Source organism: Bombina bombina, chromosome 5 (genome assembly GCF_027579735.1).
Source record: "Bombina bombina isolate aBomBom1 chromosome 5, aBomBom1.pri, whole genome shotgun sequence".
NCBI classification, from domain to species: domain Eukaryota; kingdom Metazoa; phylum Chordata; class Amphibia; order Anura; family Bombinatoridae; genus Bombina; species Bombina bombina.
In genome coordinates, this window is record NC_069503.1 from 264,327,493 (window position 1) to 264,339,929 (window position 12,437).

Consider the following 12,437-nt stretch of genomic DNA (forward strand, 5'->3'; position numbering starts at 1 on the left):
AGGGAGATTAAACACTTCTGGAATAACTACAGGAGATTTAAAACCTTATTTAAACGTTTACATTTAGTATCAAGAGGACCAGAATCCTCTATTTCTAATGCAAATAATACTTCTTTAAGTAAAGAACGAATAAATTCCATCTTGAACAAATACAAAGATTTATCAGCATCAACCTCTGAGACAGAAACCTCTGAACCAGAAGAACCATTATCAGTATCAGAATGATGATGTTCATTTAAAAATTCATCTGAAAAAAGAGAAGTTTTAAAAGACTTTTATGTATACTAGAAGGAGAAATAACAGACATAGCCTTCTTAATGGATTTAAAAAAATAAAATCTCTTATGTTATCAGGAACACTCTGAAAATTAGATGTTGACGGAACAGCAACAGGTAATGTAACAGTACTAAAGGAAATTTTATCTGCATTAATAAGTTTGACATGACATGCAATACAAACAACAGCTGGAGAAACAGATACCAAAAGTTTATAGCAGATACACTTAGCTTGGTAGCTCCAGCACTGGGCAGTGATTTTCCTGAAGTATCTTCTGACTCAGTTGCAACGTGGAACATCTTGCAATATGTAAAAGAAAAAAACAACATATAAAGCAAAATTGATCAAATTCCTTAAATGACAGTTTCAGGAATGGGAAAAAAATGCCAGTGAACAAGCTTCTAGCAACCAGAAGCAATAAATAATGAGACTTAAATAATGTGGAGACAAAAATGACGCCCATATTTTTTAGCGCCAAAAAAGACGCCCACATTATTTGGCGCCTAAATGCTAAATGACGCCACATCCGGAACACCGACATTTTTGACGCAAAAAAACGTAAAAAAATGACGCAACTTCCGGCGACACGTATGACGCCGGAAACAGAAAAAAAAAATTTGCGCCAAAAAAGTCAGCGCCAAGAATGACGCAATAAAATGAAGCATTTTCTGCCCCCGCGAGCCTAACAGCCCACAGGGAAAAAGTCAAATTTTTTAAGGTAAGAAAAAATGATTGAAACAAATGCATTTATCCCAAATATGAAACTGACTGTCTGAAAAATAAGGAATGTTGAACATTCTGAGTCAAGGCAAATAAATGTTTGAATACATATATTTAGAACTTTATAAACAAAGTGCCCAACCATAGCTTAGAGTGTCACAGAAAATAAGATTTACTTACCCCAGGACACTCATCTACATGTTTGTAGAAAGCCAAACCAGTACTGAAACGAGAATCAGCAGAGGTAATGGTATATATAAGAGTATATCGTCGATCTGAAAAGGGAGGTAAGAGATGAATCTCTACGACCGATAACAGAGAACCTATGAAATAGACCCCGTAGAAGGAGATCACTGCATTCAAATAGGCAATACTCTCCTCACATCCCTCTGACATTCACTGCACGCTGAGAGGAAAAGCGGGCTCCAACTTGCTGCGGAGCGCATATCAACGTAGAATCTAGCACAAACTTACTTCACCACCTCCATCGGAGGCAAAGTTTGTAAAACTGAATTGTGGGTGTGGTGAGGGGTGTATTTATAGGCATTTTGAGGTTTGGGAAACTTTGCCCCACCTGGTAGGAATGTATATCCCATACGTCACTAGCTCATGGACTCTTGCTAATTACATGAAAGAAATAATATTATCTATAAAACCACAAGCTCTAAAAGTAAATATTGATTAAAGCAAAGATAACATTTATATTATGTAATTACAAAAATATACAATAGGTGTTTTTACACAACCATCTATTTTATTATAAAAACTACATGTAATTTTCAATCCATCTGTTATTGTAACTGCATAAAATACTTAAATGGATGTAAAAGCCCCTTTTCTCTTTTCGATACCTTAAGATTAGCTATATATTTTTCCTAAGTATAATTTTATACCACAAATTCAAAAGATTTGCGTTTCACACAAGATGTTGCTGTCATGTATGCATAATGATTAACATTACCAGAGCACATATGTAATTTTTACCATTTCCCCCATCTCCCCTCAGCTATACTTAAGGTCATTAAACATTTTCTTGGTTGTTTTTTCTAGTTTATTTACATCCTTCTACACATATGAGCTCCAGAATTGTACTCAATATACAAGAAAAGACCTAACTACTGATGACAAAAGCGTGATAAGAACCTCCCATCTTCTGCGCTAATACCTCTTCCTAGGCAATCTGGGGGCTTTACATACTGTGCTAATGCATAGTTGGGTTGGATATTTTAAACTTTCTAGGCTGTGGCAATCCAATGTTTATATTCACCAAAGGTTCCAATCGATTTACTGGGGTATATTCCACAGCTTTCTCAAAATAAAAATATATGGCACCGAGATATTGTATCCATACACCGTAATATAAAGTGTAGATATTCACAGTATCGATTCAGTTAAACGGCTCCTCATGTATTCAAAGAAAGTTTTCACCAGCTTTTTCATAATAAGCAGCTTTTAATTTTGTCCAACTCATTTCAACGGTCAATACAATCTTTTTCAAGAGCATTCACAAACCATAGCAAACCTTACCGCAATACAGGCGGTCTTAAATACAGAGTAAAAAACGCTACCCAGTATCCCATTGGTTGGGGCCGAGTTTACACACGTTCACATAAAAACACAAATAGAAAAATACTTTGATATCTTTGAACACAATGTCTATGTAGTAAACTATTCATGTTACATAATAAAATGAATCGATCTTTACTAAATGTAAAAATATTTCATAAACCAATCAGGATCAATAATTGAAAAGTTCTTAAAGGGGCATGAAACCCACATTTTTTCTTTCATGATTTAGTGAGAGCACGCAATTTTAAATAACTTTCTAATTTATTTCTATTATCTAATTTGCTTCATTATCTTGATATTTTTTGCTGAGTAGCATATCTAGATATGCTCAATAGCTGCTGATTGGTAGAAGCACATAGATGCCTCGTGTGATTGGCTAACCAATGTGCATTTCTATTTCTTCAACAATGATTATCTAAAGAATGAAGCAAATTAGATAATAGAAGTAACTTTGAAATTTATTTAAAATTGTATTCTCTACCTGAATCATGAAAGACATTTTTAGGGTTTAGTGTCCCTTTAACCAATCCTTGAAAGTGGAGTGTTTCAGTTCCCTTTCGAGCCGTTTCTTTTTACCAGTTTTCAATCAGGTCCACTTATTCTGTTTAGTCACATGTTCAATTTAGTCCAATCGAAAACGTCCCATTGAGAAGTACAATTTTATCATTGGCTGTATTTGCCGTTTAAAACTAGATGACATTGGGAGTGAAAAAAAGGAGTGTTAATGTCGTAATCATCATTTGCAATAACAATGATTTCACTTTGTCGCCATAAATGAATGACTCGATATATATATATATATATAAAGATTACATAGAGTAACAAAATACAAAAGTATCTAGTTATTTGTATAAAGACAACAGATTTATCCATACTTTGCTTAAACTACAATCTATGCACATACTGATTTGTTATTCACTTTATATAAAAGCAGTGTTATAAACCACCAAAGAATGTTAAAACAACTTATATTCTATATAATGGGTATCTTATATAAAGACGGCGATTTCCCCATAAATGTACTTATATGCGGAGGTGTTATTTGCTTATACAAAATTGATATAAAAATCAACGCTTTTGTAAAAAGCAAATAACATCTCCGCATATAAGTAAATTTATGGGGAAACCACCATATTTATAGAAGATACCCATTATATAAAATATAAGTGGTTTTAACATTCTTTGGTGATTTATAACACTGCTTTTATATAAATTGAATAACAAATCAGTATGTGCATAGGTTGTAGTTTAGTATGGATAAATCTGTTGTCTTTAAACAAATAACTAGATACTTTGTATTTCGTTACGCTATGTAATCTTTATATATCGAGCCATTCACTTATGGCGACAAAGTGAAATCAATGTTATTGCAAATGATGATTACGACATCAACACTCCTTTTTCTCACTCCTAATGTCATCTAGTTTAAAACGGCAAATACAGCGGATGATAAAAACATAATTTATGCTTACCAGATAAATTCCTTTCCTTCCGGATAGGGAGAGTCCACGGCTTCATTCCTTACTTTTGAGAAATACAACACCTGGCCACCAGGAGGCGGCAAAGACACCCCAGCCAAAGGCTTAAAATATCCCTCACACCTCCTCATTGCCCCAGTCATTCTGCTGAGGGAAGAAGGAAAAGTAGGAGAAACATTAGGGTATATATGGTGCCAGAAGAATAAAATAAATAGGGGACCACCCATAGACAAGAAAAAACATGCGGGCTCCATGGACTCTACCTATTCGGAAGGCAAGGAATTTATCTGGTAAGCATAAATTATGTTTTCCTTCCTAAGATAGGGAGAGGCCATGGCTTCATTCCTTACTGTTGGGAAAACTATACCCAAGCTCCAGAGGACACTGAATGAATAAAGGGAGGGAACAAAAAGGAAGAGGCAGACCCTATTCTGAGGGCACCACAGCCTGCAAAACTTCTCTCCGAAATCTGCTTCAACTGAAGCAAAAACATCAAACTTGTAAAATTTTGAAAAAGTATGAAAGGAGGACCTTACAAATCTGATCCATAGAGGCCTTGTTCTTAAAGGCCCAAGAGGAAGCCACTGCTCTAGTGGAATGAGCCGCTATCCTCTCTGGAGGACGATGTCCCGCTGTTTAGTAAGCTAAGCGGATGACACTCCTTAACCAAAAAGAGATAGTGAAGTCGAAGTAGCCTTATGCCCCTTACGTTTCTCTGAAAAGACAACAAACAAAGAGGAAGATTTTCTAAACTCCTTAGTAGCCTGAAGATAGAACTTCAAACCGCTAACCACATGCAAATTGTGAAGTAAGTGTTCCTTCAATGAAGAAGAATTGGGACACAAGGAAGGAACCACAATCTTCTGATTGATGTTGCGCTCTGACACAACCTTAGGAAGAAAACCTAACGTAGTACATAAAAGATAAGGGGGCTCACATTGCAAAGCAGAGATCTCAGAAACTCTGCACGCAGAGGCAATAGCCAATAAAAGGAGAACCTTCCAAGATAACATTTAATGTCAACGGAATGCCGAGGCTCAAACGGAACCTTTTGCAAAACCTGAAGAACAAGATTTAGGCTCCAAGGAGGAGCCCCAGATCTAATCCTTTCAGAGCCTTAACAAAGGACTGCATGCCTGGAAGTTCAGCCAGTCTCTTGTGCAATAAAACCGACAGGGCCGAAATCTGTCCCCTCAGGGAACTAGCAGAAAAGCCTTTCTCCAGCCCATCCTGAAGAAAAGATAAGATCCTAGCAACCTTAACTCTGTGCCAGGAAAAACCACACTCTTCACACCAGAACAAGTAGGTCCTCCACACCTTGTGGTAGATACGCTGAGTAACTGGTTTACTAGCTTGAATAAGAGTATCAATGACACTCTCAGAGAAACCTCTTTTGACTAAGACTAAGCGTTCAATCTCCATGCAGTCAGCCTCAGAGAATCTAGATTTTGATGAACAAATGGACCTTGTATAAGCAGGTCTCTGTGACAAGATAACTTACACGGAGGAGTTGAGGACATCTCCACTAGATCTGTGAACCACGTCTTTCGCGGCCACGATGGAGCAATCAGGATTACTGATACCCACTCCTGCTTGATGCGGGCCACCACTCGAGGAAGAAGCGGTAATGGAGGAAAAATATGAGTTTGACCCTCCAGAGCACTGCTAGTGCATCTATTAGATCCGCGTAGGGATCCCTCGACCTCAACCCATACCTGGGTAGCTTGGTATTGAGACAGGAAGCCATGAGATCTATCTTTGGCATCCCCCACTTGCTGCATATCTCTGCGAACACCTTGGGATGGAGAGACCATTCCACTGGATGGAAGGATTGCCTGCTGAGAAAATCCGCCTCCCAGTTGTCCACACCTGGAATGTGGATCGCTAACAGCAAACAGCTGTGGGCCTCCGCCCACTCCAGAATCTGAGATACTTCCTTCATCGCCAAGGAACTTCTCATTCCCCCCTAATGGTTGATGTAAGCCACCAAGGTTATATTGTCTGATTGGAATCTGATCAAGGCCTTGATCACAATCTCCTAGGATGGTCTTAAGAAACATGTCCCTCGGGACAGATGATCTGGACAGAGCCACTAAGAAAGCGAAACTCTGGACCGGCTGTCTAATACAATCTGTTGAAACAGATCTGAATAATCGCCGTTCCACTGCCTCAGCATGCAGTAAAGGTCTGAGACGGAACCTGGCAAAAGGATTGATGTCCATGCAGGACACCATGAGACCAATCAGCTCCATACACTGAGCCGCAGAGGGACTCAAGGAGGTCCAGAAGGCAAGACTTGCCGAAGTTAGCTTGCAATGTCTCTGGTCTGTTAGGAATATCCTCATGGATATGGAGTCTATTATAGTACCCGGGAATTCCACCCTGGTACTTGGGATAAGAGAACTTTTTTCCAAGTTTATCTTCCATCCATGTGATTGAAGAAGACTGAGAAAGGACTCTCTCTTTGAGAATTCTTTCGCAAGACGAAAGGATGGTGCTTGCACCAGAATATCGTCCGAGTATGGGGCTACTGCAATACCCTGAGTTCTGGCAATGGCTAGAAAAGCCCCCAGAACCTTCATAAAGATTATTGGATCAGTAGCTAGACCAAACGGAAGGGCGATGAACTGGAAGTGCTGGTCCAAGAATGCAAACCTCAGGAATTGAAAGTGTTCCCTGTGATTTGGAAAATGAAGGTAAGCGTCCTTCAGATCTATAGTGGTCATCAACTGGCCTTCCTGAATTAAAAGAAGGATGGACCGTATCTCCATCTTGAAGGAAGGGACACTGAGAAATTTGTTTAAGCACTTTAGGTCCAGAATTGGGACGGAAAGTTCCTTCCTTCTTTGGGACCATGAAAAGGTTTGAATAAAACCCCAAACCTCTTTCTTCGATAGGCATCGGGACAACAACTCATAAGGAGGATTGATCCCGAACGCACCCTAGAAAGACATCCCTCTTTTCTGGTCTGGTAGACAGATTCAAGAGATGGAATCTGCCCCTTGGCGGATGAGATTTGAAGCCTATCTTGTATCCCTGAGATACCACCTCCAGGACCCACGGATTCTGTACGTCCTTGAACCAGGTGTCTGAGAAAAGAGACAGTCTGCCCCCTACACAATGCGATCCAGGAACGGGGGCAGCCCCTTCATGCCGATTTGTTTTCGGCAGGCTTCTTATTTTGCTTGGATTTATTCCAGAACTGAGCCAGCTTCCAAGTACTCTTGGGTTGCTCGGGCTTGGAGGAGGATTTAGAAATATTAGAAAACATTAGAAATAATGGAGTCCAGGCCTGGACCAAATAAAATCTTTCCCTTTAAGGGAAGAGAAAGGAGATTGGACTTAGAAGTCATATCTGCAGACCAAGACTTCGACCAGAGCGCCCGGCGGGCTAGGACCGTAAAGCCAGAGGCTGAGACGGCTCAGGAGGGACTAAGAGCCTTAACAGGCTTGTCTCCCTTCTTAGTCTTTATAATGGTGTTAAGGCATGTGGAACATAATTGAGTGGGCGGGAAAACCACGGCCTCCTCACAGTATAAACAGGTATGATTTAGTACAGAAGGAGTACCTTCTAACATGTCAGAGTCCTCCATAGTTTAGGTTAAACTCACAGAAGGACACAAATAAAAAAAGTTTTTTATTATACAAAACTGCACCTTTATACTCCCAATGGCTGAAGCACTCACCACCTCCTAGACCCAGACACTCAGAGGAAACACTCTCCTCAGGTTCAAGTCCCAGCCGGAATGGAGAAAATGAACAAAGACCCACATGGAGTGTAAGACAGTACTTCCATTTTTATTAGAAGTACAGCAGGTAATAGGAGCTGTGCAACACTTTTAAAAACGAAAGTGAAACTTAAAAAAGTGAAACCTGTTTGTTCAAGCCCAAAACACAAAGTCTATCAGTACAGGAAAAAAATGACACACAGCAGCATGTAAATAATTAATACACTGATTAATTAACCCCAACTGTAAAATAAACCCCCTTCAGAGGATATTAACCCTGGATCCTACCAAGGTATAAAGGAGCCACATTGTGATCCTGTTATAGCGTTTTATGTGTAAAAATTGAAACGATCTTACCTCCAGGATCCATGCTGTGGAACAGAACACAGCCTCTCAAGTGTGACAGTCTTATAGCAGCGCTCCTGACATGGACTTGAGCGAGAGAAAGCAGGCAGTGAAACTCATCAACACTGATTACTTTGGAGCGGTTAGCAGTAGTCTGGATGGATTTACAGAAAAACTTCCCCTGCATCTCCAGACTCTAACTTTCATCAATACTCTCACTGAGAGGTTGACATGACTACTTAAAACTCCAGTCCTATCTCGAAGGGCAGATACCCTTTTTCAGGACTCTCCAAATCTTCGGACACTTCTCTGCCACCTCCTGTGACGAAAGGCAAAGAATGCCTGGTGTAATGAGGAAGTGGGAGGGATATTTAAGCCTTTGACTGAGGTGTCTTTGCCTCCTCCTGGTGGCCAGGTGTTGTATTTCCTAACAGTAAGGAATGAAGCCGTGGACTCTCCCTATCTTAGGAAGGAAATTTTATTTCTCAATGGGACGTTTGATTGGACTAAATTGAATATGTGAATAAACAGAATAAAACGGACGTAATTGAAAACTGGTATAAAGAAACGTCTCGAAAGGGAATTGAAACACACTGCACTTTCAAGGATTGGTTAAGAACTTTTCAAATATATTGATCCTGATTGGTCGCTCATATTTTATATTTAATTAGCATTTATGAAATATTTTTACACTTAGTATAGATCGATTTTATTATGCAACATGAATAGTTTATTACATAGACATTGTGTTCAAAAATATCAGAAAGTCTTTTTATTTGTGTTTTTATCTGAACTTGTGTAAACTCGTCCCCAACCAATGGAATCATGGGTAGCGTTTTTTACTCTGTATTTAAGACCGCCTGTGTTGCGGTAAGGTATGCTATGGTTTGTAAAGCAAATTATTTGTGAATGCTCTTGAAAAAAAGACGGTATTGACCGTTGAAACGAGTTGGGCAAAATAAAAAAGCTGGTGAAACCTTTCTTTGAACACATGAGGAGCTGTTTATCTCAATCTATACTGTGAGTATCTACATTTTATATTACAGTGTATGGATACAATATCTCAGTGCCATATCTTTTCATTTTGAGGAAGCTGTGGAATATACCCCAGTGAATCAATTGGAACCTTTGGTGAACAAGCGCCTCCTTCTTTACACACAAATCGATTGAACAGCCTTTGGGAGAGACTGTGGGAAGGCAGCAGTTCTAGAAACCAGAGGGGAGTAAAAATCTGTATTGTATACCTGTTTTTATATTTGAATGTTTATATTCAAAGGCAAGAGACAGACTACATTTTTGTGATATCTCTATGTAAGAAAATATAAGTACTTTGAGTGACTAAAGCTATCCCTTTGTAAATCAATATCTGCTCTGTCTCTAGCCTTTGAAGATAAACAATGAACCAACCTATGACAAGGCCATGGACTGTGAAAGATGTAGTCTGACTGAATGTTTCCAATTACAACATTTGAAAAATATGTAAATCTGTAACCTTGTGACCAGGTTAGTAAGTTTAAAAAAAAAAAAAAAATTACATACATATTGAAATTATTTTCAACATTATTTCATTTAGATACAAGTGCAATATTTCCATTATGGTAATTCATAGTGAATAACGTAATTTCACACATGAATATTAAAAGCCTAAGACAGGAAGAGAGAAATATTAAAGTCCAATGCTATGCATAATCTTTGTATTCAGATTTTTTTCAACACATTAAATATATTGAACTGATTTTTTTTTTTAATATATTAAAAGGGACATTAAACACTGAGGTGGCTGCACACTCTAAGTTAATACATTGCAGCCCCCATAGTTTTATAGATATTAAAACTTTACACTTATTTTCTCAATATTTAAACAGCTAATGAAAATTAAAAAATACATCTACATTATTCTGACTAATCTTTTCTATGAATGCACCATTCTATCTAGCATTTATTTAGTGTTTAATGTCCCTTAGACCTCACTGACAACTGTTACATTTTCTCAGATACCTGTATCCACTTTAGCTCTGACATGATTTGAATGAGCACAAATATCACTTACTCATCTCAGGTTCAGCTGAAAGATCTGCAGTAACAAAGTTAGATGGAAACAATCCAGTTCCTTCATTGGTCTCCCCTTTCCACCAATTGGGGTCACTAAAGTACACAAACATAATTTATTATAAAACATGCAAGACATCATCATTAACAAAGAAGTAGGTGAAACATGCAGCAGACGTTCACATGCTGAAGCCATTGGTATTGATATTTTTGATTAAGACAGTTATTTGATTGATCGAAAAAGTGTTTAGTGTTCATGATTACAGAGTCTGGTTGCTAGTGTATATTAAGTGTTTCAGTCTGAAAGATAGTGTTAAACCCAATTAAACTTCTTTATTTTGGGATTTCCTCAAAATAATATTGGCAATTGGCAATCAATATTATTTATTTACCGTTTAATATTTTTTTCCTACAATAGATATTTCTCAATTAAAAAAATATATATATTAAGGGGCTTCAGGGATTTGGACTTTCATTTATTTTAAATAGGTTTTATAGGTTTTTTTTCAGTTTGTATAAAAGATTATTGTGGGTCAATCTCTCAAATCCTTATGGCTACAGGAAGAAAACCCTTTATCGAAACTGCTTGGGACCAGTAAACGTTTGGATTTCTGAATAGTTTGGATTGTGGAATATTTGCATCTTTAAAATTGGACAGTTGGGAGAGGGAGAGCACGGAACCAAGGGTAAACAACAATATCTTATGTCATTTAGGCAATGTATAAATGTTATAATACAGCTTACACATGTAACTAAAAAATGTAGTTTTAGATAATTTTTAACCCTTTAACGACAACAACGTACCCTGTACGTCGCTGGTCATTAAGGGTTTTACAGGTCATAGTGCGAGCGGCAGGACCGCGCTATTATGACCTCCCTTCCGGCGGCTATCATTGTAGAATAGTCATGCCTATCAAAATCGCAATCCACATTCAAAGACCAGCGACGTACAAGTTATTGTTTTTGATCATCTTATTTAAAAAGAAATATTAAAAAGTTTGGATTTTAGAATAAATTTGGAATTCTGGATTATGTACCTGTAATAACTTTGCATAATTTAAAGAGCCAGTAAACCTACAGAATGTTAAATAATTCTGCACATAGTGCAGAATTATATAACATTAGCTTAGTGGTAACTTTATAAATCAAAAGCTTTCAGATATTTTTTATTCCAAAATTGAATTTACCTGAACTCCAATCCAGGTTCTACTAAGCGGGTCTTGTTTTTCAAAAGCACTTCACGGGCACGCTGTCTCATCACAGTGCGCCCAATCACGCCATTAAACTGAATGTAGCTCGCTCCTGCTCTGGTTTGGTAGCCAGCTACACTCAGTTTAATGGGGCGATCGGGTATGCTGTGACTTGACAGTGCGCCCGTGAAGCGATTTTGAAAAACAAGACCCACTCAGTAGAGCCTGGAGCGGAGTTTAGGTAAATTCAATTTTGGAATAAAAAATATCTGAAAGCTTTTCATTTATAAAGTTGCCGCTAAGCTAATGTTATATAATTCTGCACTATGTGCAGAATTATATAACATTATTTTGTAGGTTTACTGGCCCTTTAAGCAGTACAAGTTATTAAAATGCTATTTCTATTTCTAGTTTTTACCATCTCCGTCATGCGACTTTTCTGCTTTGAGCAGAGTGGAGTTTAGACATGTATAAGAATTACGCAAAATTAATGATTTAGCTATTTCTTTTCTTTTTGTACAAATATATCGTTTTCAAATATACTATTAAAGTTGATTTATGAAGATATTGTGCCCCATAAACACACTGTTCCTTTTTTAATTCATGCAACTATTAGCTATCCAGTAAACCCTAATATACCATTTATGATATTGCCAACCCATACATTTTTTTGTTTATCACATAGATCTTCACATTTTGTATTTCAATTGTAGGATTATATTTAGGAAAGCGATATTTGCGACTGAGCTGAACAAAATAATTCCTTTGTGGTCTCTGATTTTCAAACAGCTCTCACTGTTTTCTACAAGTATTTTACCCCTGTAGATGTTGGTTAGTAATAATTTAATTTCACAAGATAATCATCCACTTACCTATCATCAAGAATAGTGATGAGTTCACCAGCCTTAAATGTTAGCTCATTGTCTTCAGCCGCTTCAAAGTCATAAATGGCCTGCACTTTTCTGCCTTCTGGTTTGTGGTTGTTCATAAAGCTAGATGTGCTGGGATAGAGACCAGAGAGTGTGCCGTGTTGCCTTTGTTCTTTTAGTGACAGTTCAATGGCTAAAATACAAAAATGGGAA

At 37.7% G+C, this 12,437-nt stretch overlaps 1 protein-coding gene across 3 annotated transcripts in view; it reads right to left on the reverse strand.

Annotated features, from left to right (window-relative positions):
• Positions 1–12,437, reverse strand: part of STAM (signal transducing adaptor molecule) — a 73,784-nt gene that overhangs the window by 44,649 nt on the left and 16,698 nt on the right. For all 3 annotated transcript variants that reach the window (XM_053713975.1, XM_053713976.1, XM_053713977.1), the window contains exons 7-8: positions 12,228–12,417; positions 10,167–10,261 (exon numbers count right to left, since the gene is read on the reverse strand). In XM_053713975.1, the coding sequence (XP_053569950.1) occupies positions 10,167–10,261; positions 12,228–12,417 (285 nt within the window). The remainder of the gene's footprint in view (positions 1–10,166; positions 10,262–12,227; positions 12,418–12,437) is intronic.